General features: G+C 39.4%; 1 protein-coding gene across 3 annotated transcripts in view; it reads right to left on the bottom strand.

Moving 5' to 3' along the window:
* Nucleotides 1-2,722: 2,722 nt before the first annotated feature.
* The window catches only part of HSDL2 (hydroxysteroid dehydrogenase like 2), a 54,093-nt gene continuing 41,184 nt past the window's right edge, over nucleotides 2,723-15,631 (bottom strand). For 2 of the 3 annotated variants that reach the window (XM_081526965.1, XM_081526983.1), the window contains 3 exons: nucleotides 13,947-14,096; nucleotides 10,185-10,313; nucleotides 2,723-5,345 (listed from right to left, as the gene is read on the bottom strand). In XM_081526965.1, the coding sequence (XP_081383091.1) occupies nucleotides 5,233-5,345; nucleotides 10,185-10,313; nucleotides 13,947-14,096 (392 nt within the window). In that variant the 3' untranslated portion in view covers nucleotides 2,723-5,232. The remainder of the gene's footprint in view (nucleotides 5,346-10,184; nucleotides 10,314-13,946; nucleotides 14,097-15,631) is intronic. The other variant, XM_081526973.1, reaches the window with a different exon arrangement.

Raw genomic sequence — 15,631 nt, 5'->3', positions numbered from 1 at the left:
TTTAAAAATCTGTAAACATTTAGTCCCTTGGACTGCAAGGAGATCCAACCAGTCCATCCTAAAGGAAATCAGTCCTGAGTGTTCATTGGAAGGACTGATGTTGAAGCTGAAATTCCAATATTTTGGCCACCTCATGCGAAGAGTGGACTCATCTGAAAAGACCCTGATGTTGGGAAAGATTGAGGGCAGGAGGAGAAGGGGATGACAGAGGATGAGATGGTTAGATGGCATCACCGACTCAATGGACATGAGTTTGGGTAAACTCTGGGAGTTGGTGATGGACAGGGAGGCCTGGCATGCTGCGGTTCATGGAGTTGCAAAGAGTCGGACACCACTGAGCAACTGAACTGAACTGAAACATTTTTGATAAAATAATGTGTCCAAAGAAGCCCCAGTTGATTGCCACATGTTTCAAATACATAATCCTGTGGAAAAACTGAAGTCCTATGCACTGTTGGTAGAAATGGAAAATGTGTGCAGCCACAATGCAAAATACTACGGAAGTTCCTCAAAAAACTAAAAATGGGGGCTTCCCTGGTGGTCCAGTGGCTAAGACTCCATGCCTCCAGTGCAGGGGCCCTGGGTTCGATTCCTGGTTGGGAAGCTAGATTTCCACATGCCGCAACTAAGACCTGGTACAGCCAAATAAATAAAAGACACATAAAAAGGAACTTAACAAAAAAACTAAAAAAGGAATTACTATGTGAACCAGAATTCCCACCTCTGGGTGTATATTCAAAAGAATTTGAAGCAAGACCTTGAAGAGGTATTTGCATCCCATGTTCACTGCAGCATTATTCACAACAGCCCAGAGGTAGAAGCAGCCCAAAATGTCCATGCATGGATGAATGGATAAACAAAATGTGGCATATACATATAGTAGAGTATTATTCAGCCTTAAATAAGAAATCCTGTCACATGCTACAGCATAGATGAACCTTAAGAATATTACACCAAATGAAGTAAATCAGTCACAAAAAGGACAAATACTGTATGGTTCCACTTGTAAAAGGTACCTAGAGTTGTCAAAATCATGGAAAGAGAGTATTATGGTGGTTGCCAGAGACTGAGGAGGGGAATATGGAAAGTTACTGTTCCATGAGTATAGGGTTTTAGTTTTGCAAGATGAAAAAGTTCTAGGAATCTGTTATACAACAGTGTGAATATAATTATACCACTGAACTGCACACTTATAATGGTTAAAAGAATAAATTTTACATTATTTGTTTTTATCACAATGAACTTTTTCAGTGCAGTCCCACTTGTTTCAAGGATATTTCCATCTTGATGAGTTTTTTTAAATAATGCAGGCTTCCAGCTATGATGAGGTACTTGGTTGAACCAAGTAACTCTTCCACAACAAAAACTATAAAAACATGTATTTAAAAAAAAAAAAGGCTGTATAAATCTGTTATATAGCAACCACCCAGGCAGCCAAGGGTTGAGAGACCCAAGAACCCAGAAAGAAGGGAGACACACTGAAGTGAATTCTCCATCCTCAGCCACCTTTCCTTCTCAGAGCTTTGTTGATTTGTGTCTAGAAGTATAGAAACCACACAGAGGCACCCTAGTGCTTTCAACAGTCTGATTGGGCTGGAGATACAAATGTTGGAGATCAGGTCTATCAGGGCAGCTTGGACTTGAGAGGCTAAGATCCCAGAAAAAGGCAATCACAGTAAAAGGTGTCAATCATTCTACATACCATTTCACCTCAAAGCATTTGCTGATTCCCAACCTGTTCATGCAAGGGTCAAAGAGGTTAGGAAATAAATCAGAAAGCAGTTAAGAGAAAAACAAAACTGAAGAAATCTTTGGCCATCTCATGGTTGTTGTATCACTGTTAAGAGAATAAAAAAACAAGTTATTGAAAGGGAAAAAGTATTCGCAAATAACTGAAAATGACATATATCCTGAGTATCAGTTCAGTCGCTCAGTTGTGTCCGACTCTTTGCGACCCCATAGACTGCAGCACGCCAGGCTTCCCTGTCCATCACCAGCTCCCAGAGCTTACTCAAACTCACGTCCATCAAGTCGGTGATGCCATCCAACCATATCATCCTCTGTTGTCCCCTTCTCCTCCCGCCTTCAATTTCTCTCAGCATCAGGGTCTTCTCCAATGAGTCAGTTCTTCACATATATATAGAGCTCCTCAAATTCAATAATAAAAACAAACAATGTAATATAATGTGGGCAAAGATTTGAGCAGACACTTCATCAAGAAGATATACACATGTCAAATAAGCACATATAAAGTGGCTCAGATGGTAAAGAATCTGCCCGCAGTGCGGGAGACCTGCGTTCAATCCCTGGGCTGGGAAAATCCCCTGGAGGAGGGCATGGCAACCCACTCCAGTATTCTTGCCTAGAGAATCCCCATGGCAGAGGAGCCTGGTGGGCTACAGTCCATGGGGTCTCACAGAGTCCAACATGATAGAGCAACTAAGCACAGCAAAGATGCTCAATTGCATTAGAGATTTGGAAGTTAAAATACAATGAGATACCAAAACATACTTATTAGAATGGCTAAAATTTTAAAGACTGAATATATCAAGTGTTGATGAGCATGTGGAAAAATGAAATGCTATACATTATTAATGAAATGTAAAAATAGTACAACTGATTTGGAAAAAAGTCTGCAATTTCTTAGAAAGTTAAATATGCAGATACCATATGATCCAGTCATTTCATACCCAAGAGAACACAAGGACTCAGTACATGAATATTCGTATCAGCTTGATTTTTAATAGCTAAAAGCTGGAAACTACCCAAATGTCTATGAACAGGTAAATGGATAAACAAATTGTGGTATATTCCTATAATAACAAACTACTCAGCAGTAATAAGAAGGAATTAACTATTGATATATATAATGACAAGAATAAATCTCAAAGTAATTGTGCAGATTGAAAGAAATCGAACAGAAAAGAATATATACTGTATGATTCCATTAAAGTAAAATTCAAGAGAATGCAAACACTTGTTGTGTCCTCACTTGGTGAAAGGGATCAGCTAACTCTCTGGGGTCTCTTTTATAAGGGCACTAATCTTTATCATGAGGACTCCCACCCTTGTAACCTAGGTGGCACTAATGGTAAAGAAACCCACCTACCAATGCAGGAGACATAAAGAGATGTGGGTTCAATCCCTCTGTCAAGTATCACTGAAAAAGACCCTGATGCTGGGAAAGATTGAGGGCAGGAGGAGAAGGGGGCAACAGAAGATGAGATGATTGGATGGCATCATTGACTCAATGGATATGAGTTTGAGCATACTCTGGGAGATAGTGAAGGACAGGGAAGCCTGGTGTGCTGCGGTCCACAGCACACAGTCCCAAAGAGTCACGACTTAAGAGTCTGAACACTGGACAACAACAAAAAGTGAGAGCATTAAAAAAAAATAAGTTTTGCTTTTTTAAAGAAAGAAATGAAACAGAGCACGGCCCTATGTGACTGTCCCAAATACAAAACCTTACTGTGTTCTATAGGCTTCATTCAGCCTCCTTGACCTTTACTGAATTACAAAGGGCAGATTCAAACAGTTGCTAATCAGAGAAGGGAAGGGGGGTGAGGCGCAGTAGTCAAGAAACAATACTGCCTGGTGCTCCAGTGGTTAGGACTTCAACTTCCAATGCAGGGAGTTCAGGTTTGATGCCTAGTTGGGGTGCTAAGATCCCACATCCCTGGAGGCCAAAAAACTAAAACATATAACAGAAGCAATATTGTAAAAAATTCAATAAAGACTTTAAAAATGGTCCACATCAAAAAAAAAAAATCTTAAAAAAATAAGCAATAGTGCAACCTTGGGGCAGGGTCCTGGTTCTTCTTCAAGGGATACATATATAACAACACCTTTGATTTTACTGCAGGAACTAAGGCTCCCCCTCCCAGGTGGAGGATGGTTAACTTCAGGCTGAGATCAAGATTCCTGAAACACCTCCCTGTTACCTCACTACCAACTAATCAGAATAAAGTCACACACCCTGCAGCCCTCACCCCAAATTTTGCCTGTTAAAAACTTCTCCCTGAAAATAATCGGGGAGTTTGGGTTTTCTGAGCATGAGCCACCCATCCTCCTTGTTTGGTTGGCCCTGTAATAAACCTTTCTCTTCTCCAAACTCCAATGTTTCAGTTTGTTTGGCCTCCACTCTGTGTCAGGCACAGGAACTTGTGTTTGTAACAGAAATACAAAGGAACTATTGTATTACTTTGCTAGAACTACAATAACAAAATGCCACAAACTGGGTGGCTAAAGCAACAGAAATTTCTTTCACTTGCGGAGACTCCTCTGAGATCAAGGTGTCAGGAGGTTTGGTTTCTTCTGAGGCCTCTCTCCTTGGCTTGTAGATGACTGCCATCTTGCTCATCCCACACGGTCATTCCTCTGTGCCTCCTTGGTTTCTGTGTTGTGTCCAAATTTCCTCTTGTAAGGATACCAGTCAGAATGGATTATGACCCACCCTAAAAGCCTGGTTTTAACTTAATCACTTGTTTAAATGCCTCTGTCTCCAAACACAGTCACATTCTAAGATTCTCAGGGTTAGGATTTCAGTATATGAAGGGGGCACACCATTCAGCCCATAACCATCTATTTTAATATTCTCATTTCAAAACATTGTGACCAAGTGCATGCTTCTGGAAAGAAATTATTTTATTTTTGGATATCTTCACATAATTTAAAATAGCATCTATACTGCAATTAGTTGAATTATATCAATAATATTTTCCTATAGGTAACTTACATTTAGAAAGGTAGTTAACAAAATGAAAATATGTTTTTGTTTAATTCATCTTCACAAATAGTATTTATTAAGTAGTCTATTATATGATTTCTCTGAAAATACACTATAAAAGATCTTCTTTAAAACAAATTTATAAACCTAAAATATCATTAGTATACAATCCTAAACTGAAAATTTTAAAAGACTAGTCTCATTTTACATGGGAAGAAGATATGAAAAGAATTAATGTTACTGCCTGACCCTGACTGATCACTAATTATACTTTTCCTAGAAGATGATGGTATATGAGATACGGGACTACTTAATGATGCTTATGTTTGGTTGGATAGCTGTTTTAATTACAATTTCAAATCTTATAGATACAGAAATTGTTTTTTTTCCAGAACAAACATGCATATCCTTGTAATATAATAGGGATGAAAAGAAACATTCAATTTTAACTATTGAGCCCTTTTACTTTTTGAGCTGAGCAGTCAACATATTTTCTTTTCTCCTTATAGCTTGGAGTTCATCTGATTCATTAGCTTCTCCAATTTGATTGCCAGGGCCATGTTTCCTTTAATCTTCAATTTTCCTGACATGAATGCCATTGTTGGTTTTAGTTTCCCTAAAATGAGAAAATGAGAGAGGAAAAAGCAGCATTAATGCCCTTAGGGATATACCACTTCAAGAACATGCATTATAAAAAAGAATTTCTGAGTTCTATAAACCTCTGAAGCACAGAAATTTCTTTTATACCATTTTTTTATCAGTATCTTGGGAATCCCAACTCCTCGATTAAGATTTTAACAGTATCTTATGAGAGATAATATAAAAAACAACAAAAGATGTCAAAAAGCTGAAGATGCAACATTTATGTTAGTTACACAACACTAAAGAATAGATGGCCCTCAAATGAGTTGTAGTAAACAAATACGATCTATTTTAATTAATTTTTCAACCTTTATAGGTCATTAAAACTCTTAATATTTCAAGTTTAGATTCAAAAACTCAAATGGCATAAATGAGTATAATATTTTTAAGAAATGACAGTAAAAGTATAGTGTATGGATACAAAGTATGTCTCAACAGCATTTTAACCACAGAAATGCCAGAATATAAAATGGTGAGCATTAAAACAGAATTGTAGCCAATAATAACATATAATAAATAGAAGCTCCTGGAGGGAGAGAACTTTGTTTTTGTTTGCTGCTTTCACTTCCCAGTCTTTTCACTGTTAGGCTTCAGCTAAAAAACTGATCCTTGCTCTCTCACTCTATAGTAAAACCCACCATAGTCCACAGCCCCACTCATGCATACACAGCTTCCAATCAGCTTTACAGAGCTTTGCCTGTAAAGAGGAATGGACATCAAATGGAGACAAATATCTTTGATATATATATACAGATCACCCCAAACCAAAAACAGATGAAAGCAATTTGGGGGAAACAGAGACTGCAGGCATAGGAAAAATGGAAAAGAAGTAAATAAACAAAATTCATGTCCTCATTGATAAAAGAAGCTGTAACAATGTATCAAGAACTGGATGCTGGAAGAAATGGTAGGGGAGGAGGAGAAACCCTGGAAAGGGAGAAAAAGAGGAGGGGATGAAATGCAGGAGAGAAAAGAGGAAGGAAGGGAAGGGGGAGAAGCAGGTGAAAGGGAACAGAATAGGGTAGAGTGAGGAAGAAGGGGACAGGAAGAACAAGAAAGAAACTGAGAAAACGTCAGTGAACTCTTGGAAATTAAGATTTTGATATATCAACAATATTAAAATATAACAGAAAGGAGACACTTGCAATCTTCTGGTCACAGCAGTCAGTCTCTTTATTGCAACACTCCCCCTCCCACTACTAAAAAAGCCTCTCTCCACAAACTAGCCCCCCCCCCCACCAAACACACAGTAATCTTTTCAAATGAAATCTCTCCTTACTATATACATATATATGTAAAGTGAAAGTCTCTCAGTCATGCCCGACTCTTTGCAACCCCACGGACTATACAGTCCATGGAATTCTCCAGGCCAGAAAACTGAAGAGGGTAGCCTTTCCCACCTCCAGGGGATCTTCCCAACCCAGGGATGGAACCCAGGTCAACCGCATTGCAGGTGGATTCTCTACCAGCTGAGCCACAAGGGAAGCCCAAGAACACTGGAGTGGGTAGCCTATCCCTTCTCCAGTGGATCTTCCCAACCCAGGAATCGCATTGCAGGCAGATTCTTGACCAACTGAGCTATCTACAGATACGTATGTATATATATGTAAAGGAATACAAAGGAAAGAATAAGAAGGCCCTAAATGTGAGGTGATTACATCAGAGATTTAATATTTCCTTCAGAATGTGAGAAATGAGAAAACTGAGAACTATCAAAGAAATAATATGATACATTCGCAAAGAGCCCATCAACTATCCAGGAAGATGAATGAAAAATGACCAGACCACCTAGGATCATTGTGAAGTTTCAGAACACTACAGAGAAAGAGACCGTTTTGATTCCAAAACTTTCAGAAAGAGGAGGAGTCGATACAAAAGATTAAGAATAAAGAATGATATCAAATCCTCCATGGTAATCTTAGAAGATGGAGCAATGACTTCAAAATCCTAAGGGAAAATGAATTTCAACCAGGAAATCTCTACCCAGAAAATAATCAATTCCACTCTTAGGAGTCAACTCAACAGAAATGAAAAAATATATCTATACAAATATGTGTATGAAAATATTCACAGCAGCATTATTCATAATAGCCAAAAACTGTTTGAAAGTGAAAGTCACGTCTGACTCTTTGCGACCCATGGAATTCTCCAGGCCAGAATACTGGAGTGGGTAGCCTTTCCCTTCTCCAGGGGAATCTTCCCAACCCAGGGATCGAACCCAGGTCGACCACATTACAGGCAGCTTCTTTACCAGCTGAACCACAAGGGAAGCCCAAGAATACTGGAGTGGGGCCTATCCCTTCTCCAGCGGATCTTCCCAACCTAGGAATCGAACTGGGGTCTCCTGCCTTGCAGGCAGATTCTTTACCAACTGAGCTATGAGAGAAGGTGTTTAAGACAATCTAAATGCCTGCCAGCCAGTAAGTGGATAAATATGAGGTATATCCATGTAATGGAATATAATTCAGCAATGAAAAGGAACTGAACTATTGATACATGCTACAAAATGATGGATGAAGTAAAAGAAAATGAAAGAGTATATTGTTTAATTTCATTTATATGAAATGTTCAGAAACAGCAAATCTATAAACAGCAAGTCAGTGTGGGCTGGCTGAGCAGTAAAGAGGAACTGACTGCAAAGAAACAGAGAATTTTGGAGGGAGTTATAGAAATGTTCTCAAACTGGATTATAAGTGATGTTGTACAACCTTATAAATTTACTAAAAATCATATACACTTACAATGAGTGGATTTTTATGGTATGTAAGTTATACTTTAACAAAACTGTTCTGAAAAATACTGCTAGTAAGCACAGTTTTATATGTATGCATGTGTGTGTGTGTGTGCATGTGTGTGTATTTCTCTTCCTAAAATATTAATCAGATAAATCTTGTACAATTTATTTTCTTTCTATTATAATGCTTTACCATACAGTGGCCTCTACTGGCCAAAAGGAGAGATTTTTGATATTAGTAACACATCCACTATATAGATTAGGTCACAGACATGGCTATGGTTTCTTAAAGGAGAATGCATTTAAACCAAACATATTTTGTTTAAACTTTAAACCAAAAACCAACTGATGGTCATTCTTCAGTAGTACAATAAAAATATTTTTATTTACTTTCCTTATCCCTAAACATATTTTCTAATTTTTGTACCATGAATATGTAGCATTACTGTTTAAAAAATGGGGGAGGGGGCAGATGTTGAAGAAACCTCGATCATTGGTAGCATCATACACATCAAACACAAACTGGCTCTGACAGTATGTAGGTCATGAGCATCCCGGGCTAGAAATGGAAAACAAGCACAGAGTACATTCTGACTGATCTTCAATTTATGAAGGTTAAAAGAGAGCAAAGAATAACATTCGTAACTCAAATGAATCTTTAGGATCTTGAGGTTAAAATGTTATAATACTTTTGTTTAAAGTGCTACTACTTCAGTATTTGAGCTGGTGGCTCAGATGGTAAAGAGACTGCCTGCAATGCAGGAGACCCAGGTTCAATTCCTGGGTCTTGCTGGGTTCAAACCCGGGAAGATCCCCTGGAGAAATGGCAACCCACTCCAGTATTCCTGCCTGGAAAATCCCATGGATGGAGGAGCCTGGCAGGCTACATACCATGGGGTTGCAAAGAGTAGGACACAACAAGCAACTTCACTCTGTAAGTACATGTGTTAATTAACTACCCATCTGGATTTGTGTTGCAGAGTAGAAAATAGAAAAGATTACCCTAACATTTTTCTAGTACAATTAAAGATACATAGGCAGAATAGAAAATGATGTACAAGCTTCTCTTGGTTATGGATTCCTCAGAAACAGGATCACTGGGCCATGGGAGATGGCTACAGTTTCCTATTACAGTAGCTGGCAAGACTGAAGCATGATCTTACTCTCTATAAATGAGCTGCAGCTAAGCTCAGCACCTCCAGTTTCCAAGCTGTTATTGGAAATGATATCTTAGTCCAACTGGCAAAAATGAAGTCTACCTAGGAGTTCTTCTGATTTATTTCTCAGTTCCCAATACTGTCTTATTAGCTTTTCAGTCATGCAAAAAGAGTATTTTGACATCTGCTCCCCATTGTTGGATGAAGTAGAAGGGTCAGTAGAGGTAAGGGTAAGAATCACCGTTCTAAAACTATGTACTCTTCAAATCAACATAAGTAGTCACTAAGACTGCACTGTTACAACATGTTTGAGTCTTGATTATTTGAAAAGGAATAAAGTAAAATGTAAATGTAAAGCAGAATATTAAAAAGCAGAGACATTACTTTACTGACACAGGTCCGTATAGTCAAAGCTATGGTCTTTCCAGTAGTCATGTATGGATGTGAGAGTTGGACTATAAAAGAAAGCTGAGCACCAAAGAATCGATGCTTTTGAACTGTGGTGTTGGAGTAGACTCTCAAGAGAGAGTCCCTTGGACTACAAAGAGATCAAACCAGTCAATCAAAAAGGAAAGCAGTGCTGAATATTCTTTGGAAGGACTGATGCTGAAGCTGAAACTCCAATGCTTTGGCCACCTGATGTGAAGAACTGACTCATTAGAAAAGCCCCTGATGCTTGGAAAGATTGAAGGCAAGAGGAGAAGGGGACAACAGAGGATGAGATGGTTGGATGGCATCACCAACTTGATGGACATGAGTTTGAGCAAGCTCTGGGAGTTGGCGATGGACAGGGAAGCCTGGCATGCTGCAGTCCGTGGGGTTGCAAAGAGTTGGACATGACTGAGTGACTGAACTGAAAGCAAAATGTTAGAACAAAATTTTTCTTGAGCAATCAGTCAACTGGTAAAATTTAAAAACTTACCTGAAAACATTTTTACAAAATCATCAGTAGACATACTCATTACCACATCTGCCTGATCAGAAGGCTCTCCATATCCAACATTACCACCCTTGCTTTTAAGATCAAGAAACCATGTTCCACCATCTTCACCTACACAGAAACAAAGATACAGAAATAAATGTCAAAGAAGCTCTGTTCTTCTTAACAACTGTACAGTTAGAATAATCATACATAATGCTGTTACCCAGGCTGAAATTTCCAGGCCTCTGTAAAATTCAATTTAAGAATTTATTATGTGCCAGGCACTAGGCTAGGCTCTGAAGACTCTGCAATATCATGGTTCATACCAAAGACGAAATGGAGGGCAATGTGAAGTCAGGAAAGTCCAGCCAAAGCAGAGATTTAAAAGTTAGGTCAGAATTTGCTAGAAGAGGAACTGAAAAAGTACAGAAGATAGAAAGAGAGTGGATGGTGGCCTCAGATGAACTCATAAGGCAGTCTCTGTCTTTATTTTACGGGATATTCCATGGAAGGAGAATGGCATTAGGTTTGCATTTTACATAGATCACCCTAACAGCAGTGTAGAGAATACTATGTTCGAGAGGGATAGAGGATGCAGAGGGACTTCTCCGATGGTCCAGTGGTAAAGAACCTGCCTGCCAATGCAGGGGACACAGGTTCAATCCCTGGTCTGGGAAGATTCCACATGCTGCAAGGCAACTAAGCCCTATGAACTGCAACTACTGAAGCCTGCCTGCCCTAGAGCCCATGATCCACAACAAGAGAAGCCACCGCAGTGAGTGCACCGCAGTGAATGCACCATAACTAGAGAATAGCCCCCACTTGGCACAACTGGAGAAAGGCTGTGTGCGACAACGAAGACCCAGTGCAGTCATAAATAAATAAACAGAGGATGCAGAGGACAATTTAGGAAGAGACTGGGGTTGTTCAGGAGCTTGAGGATGTATGCCTGGGTCAGGATCACAGCAGTGCATATGTGAGTGAGAACTTACCAAAGCAGTACCACAGAATTAGGTAACTGATTGCATACGAAGAAGGAAAGGTAGGGAGGGTGCAGGAGAGTGACTTACTTTGCTAGTTTTTGGCTTGGGAAGCTGGATAAATAATGTTGTTTTTTTTTTCTGAAAGAGGGTTATTGAAGAAGAGCAGATTTAACAAGTAGTGCCAAAGGTGGGTATTGGGAATGATGAATTATTACGAGCACTTTCAGATTGAGGCATCTTTGTGATAGCTGGGTGAAAATGTCACATGAAGTCCGAACAGGCTAGAAAGAGAGACACATAAGGAACCAGCTCTGATGGTCACTGAAGCCATGTGGGTGGTTGGGGTTTTCCAAGACAAAGTCTGTAGAACACAAAGAGTTCCAAGACAGTGACCTGAAGAATATCAACATTTAAGAAAAGGCTGGAGAAGCATCTAGCACAGGAGACTGACAAGGCATGATTACAGACAGAGAAGAAAAGCAAACGGACATTTCCAGAAGGAAAGCGTGGTCAGCAGCATTCAGTGTTGCAGAGTGGTGCCAAGGCAAGAATGACAAATGCCCACTGGTGACACAGGGGTCACTGAGGACCTTGGTGAGAGCAAATTCTGTGGAATGGAGGCAAATGACACCAGAGCAGAGAGAATTGTACGTGAAAATAAGTTTGGCTCTGAAAGGGAGAAGAAAGATGGGGGGTAGGCAGTGTGATAGGAAGGGTTGTTACTGCTGTATTTTTTTTAAAGATAGAATAGACTTTGGGAATGTTAACAAGCCACTGGGAAGGGGGCTTCAGGACAAATAGGTGGAAGAGACAGCACATATTCCCTGAGGAGGCCAGAGAAAATGGCATCTAGAACTTTGCTACTCAAAGTGTGATCTATGAACTACAATACTGTCATCACGTCAGAAATGCAGACTTCAGACCCTACCTCAGACCTACTGAATCAGATTCTGCATTTTAGCATGTCTTGTGGGAATCAGTATAGATCTTAAAGCTTAAGGTGCACACATCTGGAGTTGAGCTTGACCTGCTGGGAGGGGAAGATGAGAGGTCTATCGGTTTGGTATCAGATGGCAGGAAGCTGAAGAAATTCCTATTTGTTGGCTTCCCTTATCTCTGTGAAAGAGGAGGTGGGATTATCTGCAGAAATGTGCAGGAAAGTGGTAAAGAGAGAGATAGGAGATTTGAGGAACACTGAAAGGTTTAAATAGTCACTGTAGAAAATGAGGCAAGAAGCTGACCACGGAAACAATGAATTCTGATGTGCTGCTTAGACCTCAGGTGGAGAGGGTCAATGATGAATTTTTATTGGTACAGATTCACTGGTTGGTGAGACTCCCCTCCTCACATTTTCCCAGCAAGACTTGGCAGCTGGACTCAAGTGTGGAGCAGGCAGATAGTCTGATCATCCAGGACTAGGATTTTGACAGTTGGTGACACAAACAGCAGGTCAGGAAGTTTAGGATATAGGCAAGACAGTGACTGAAGCAATGGACTATGGGCTCCAGGGAAAGGAAGTAAAAACAAGAAGATGCAGATGGATTAAGATAGAGTAGAGGTGACAAAGGATAAAAGAATTGATAATGTCAAAGTCTGTGTGCAATGGGACTGTGGTAGCTAATTCTTAAAACTATCATTAACATGTATTAAAACTGTACTGAGAAGAAAAATATTGAGAGATTTTAAAAGCTGACTGCATTCAGACTGATCAGAATAATCTCAAAGATTAAAAAATAGCAAGAGTTCCCTGGCAGTCTAGTGGTTAGGATTCAATGCTTATCACTGCTGTGGGCTCAGGTTAAGTCCTTTGTCAGGGAAGTAAAATCCCACAAGCCATGTGTGGTACAGCCAAAAACAAAAAAGAAAAGGCAAGGTGCCCATGGTTAATAAGTTACTGTATTATACTACCTGTCTTCTAAATAAGATTTTCTCTCAATTTCATACACTAAGATGTTAACAGTGGAAGTATCTATAAGGAAATTTTATTTTACATATGTCCATACGCACTGGTATTAACTTAAAAATACAAATCAGAAGAACTACAAAAACAAGTAGAAAACAAGTGTATCATTTATATGTGAAACTACCGGTTTAAAACAAGTAGATATAACTATAGGTTGACACATATGAACCCCAAGGTAACCACAAATCCAAAGCTTTGATGGTGGTGGTTTATTCGCTAAGTCATGTCCAATTCTTGCGATCCCATGGACTGTGCCCACCAGGCTCCTCTGTCCATGGGATTCTCCAGGCAAGAATACTGGAGTGGGTTGCCATTTCTTTCTCCAGGGGATCTTCCCAACCCAGGAATCGAACCCGAGTCTCCTGCATTACAGGCAGATGATTTACCAACTGAGCTTTGATAGATGCACAAAAACCAAAAAGAAAACACAAATACAAATCAGTAGTTATCTGCTATTCTTAAATGTCTACATCCTAGGGTAAAGGTTCTGGATACAGCCATCTATCCAGGTGATTACTACTGGAAGCTGACATACTTCTAAAGAAAATACCCTATGCTGTTTCAATAAAAGCTACAGATTACCAGAGCTTCCCTGGTGGTTCAGACAGTAAAGCATCTGCCTACAATGCGGGAGACCTGAGTTCCATCCCTGGGTTGGGAAGATCTCCTGGAGAAGGAAATGGTAACCCACTTCAGTATTCTTGCCTGGAAAATGCCATGGATGGAGGAATCTGGTAGGCTACAGTCCATGGGGTCGCAAAGAGTGGGGCACAGCTGAGCGACTTCACTTTCACTTTCACCAGAAGTAACCCTTACCTGAGAGTTCAAACTGATAGATGGCTTGAGTGGCTTTAACAACATCATCACTGAGTGAGTCCTTAACAATTCTGAATGTTTCTTCCACAGCTCCAGAACGTGGTTTTGGTGGTGGCTGCGTCTTCTCTTCTTTCAATTCTGGAACAGCATCTATAAAATGTTATTGATGTAAGTGCCTGTAAGGCCCAGGCAATGTAAGGTCACACACAAAATTAATTAATTAGCAGAACACACTTGCTACCATTTGACCAAAATGACCTTACATATGTTCAGTGGCATCTTGAAAGCACAAATCAAACATATGGAATAACAACCAAACACATCAGTTATGATTGTAAATGTAAATGGTTTATACTCTTCAAGTAAAAAGCTCTCAAGATTAGGTTAAAAAAATTCCAAACTATACAGTGTTTATAGTAAATAGATCTAAACAAACTACTGGAATTTTAGTGGTAACAATTAATCACTCCTTTATCATTGCCTCTGAGTTCTAAAACCAAATGAGCTAAGAACACCACGGAGTCAGAAAGATGGAGATCAGAATATCACTATATAAATTAGTGTAAATGAACTGGAAACTGCAGTTTGAATCAACAGCAAGTGAACTCCTCAACAATTTTACCTCTCAATTAAACGTATTCACCTAGTCTCTTCATCCCTGGGTTGGGAAGATCCCCTGGATCTTTCACTTCATCCCTGGATTGAACCTGCCTCCTCCTTTCAGGGAATGGAAATGTCTCTTTAAGTAAAAATCATGTGAAGACTGAGAATAGCCTATTCTGAAAGAAAGAAGGCTCAAAATGTCTTATATCACCCAAACTCATTACTTTTCCCAGTTTCAGTCCAGTTGGTCCCTCCCACTTGATGAAGAGGGAGATCAAACCACGTATTAGTTTCATGAAGGCCTCACTGCCTAGAAACCAAAGCCAAGGGAATATAGGTTGCAACATTTTCTATTCACTTAAACCATTGGCCATGACCATTCAGCATATGATGGACCAGGGGGAAAGATGTGCAGTGCACAGGACTGTTCGGATCCCTTAGTATGAAGCTGTCCCTCAATATGAACCTGTCTTTATTTATCTTCTTGGAATCATTTGTGGGCAGTTTGGCTGCACCCAGAAACAGGTGAGAGTAATTTGTTATTTAACCCAAAGGACAATCTGTACTTTAGGCTGAAGATCAGTTCTCCATCTATTTCCCAACTCAAATTATACCCAGTCATATTGTCCAATATAACTCACCAAAGGCTATTAAATAAAATCTAATCAGCAGCACAAAGATATACCTAGGACAATATGATCAATTAAAAGTATCTTAAATTTGTTGAATACAAATTACCTTCCATTATGCTTCCACAGACAAATTAAAAAGACAGTAAAATTCTTTTCCTTTTCTAAAGTCCAGCAGATATTAAAGGTGAAATACTTAAGATCCAATGACTATGGTATTATTATTTAGAAGCCAATTTAAAAATTCAGATATATATTTCAATATTTAATGCTGACAGTGCAGTGAGGGAGATAATCATATACAGCCAGTATTTATAATTCTGGAAGGAAACTTGGTAATATGTGTCAGGAAACCTCCCATTGCCTGATCATCCACTTTTAGTGATCTACTAAAAGAAAATCCTGGAACATTTATACAATGAAACAATTATGAAGCACTAAAATAAACAGTAC

The sequence above is a fragment of the Giraffa tippelskirchi genome, chromosome 1 (assembly GCF_054371585.1).
Source record: "Giraffa tippelskirchi isolate mGirTip1 chromosome 1, T2T-mGirTip1v1.2.pri, whole genome shotgun sequence".
Lineage (NCBI taxonomy): Eukaryota > Metazoa > Chordata > Mammalia > Artiodactyla > Giraffidae > Giraffa > Giraffa tippelskirchi.
The sequence above is the reverse complement of the archived record's forward strand: the minus strand, read 5'-3'. Positions and strand labels throughout refer to the sequence as shown.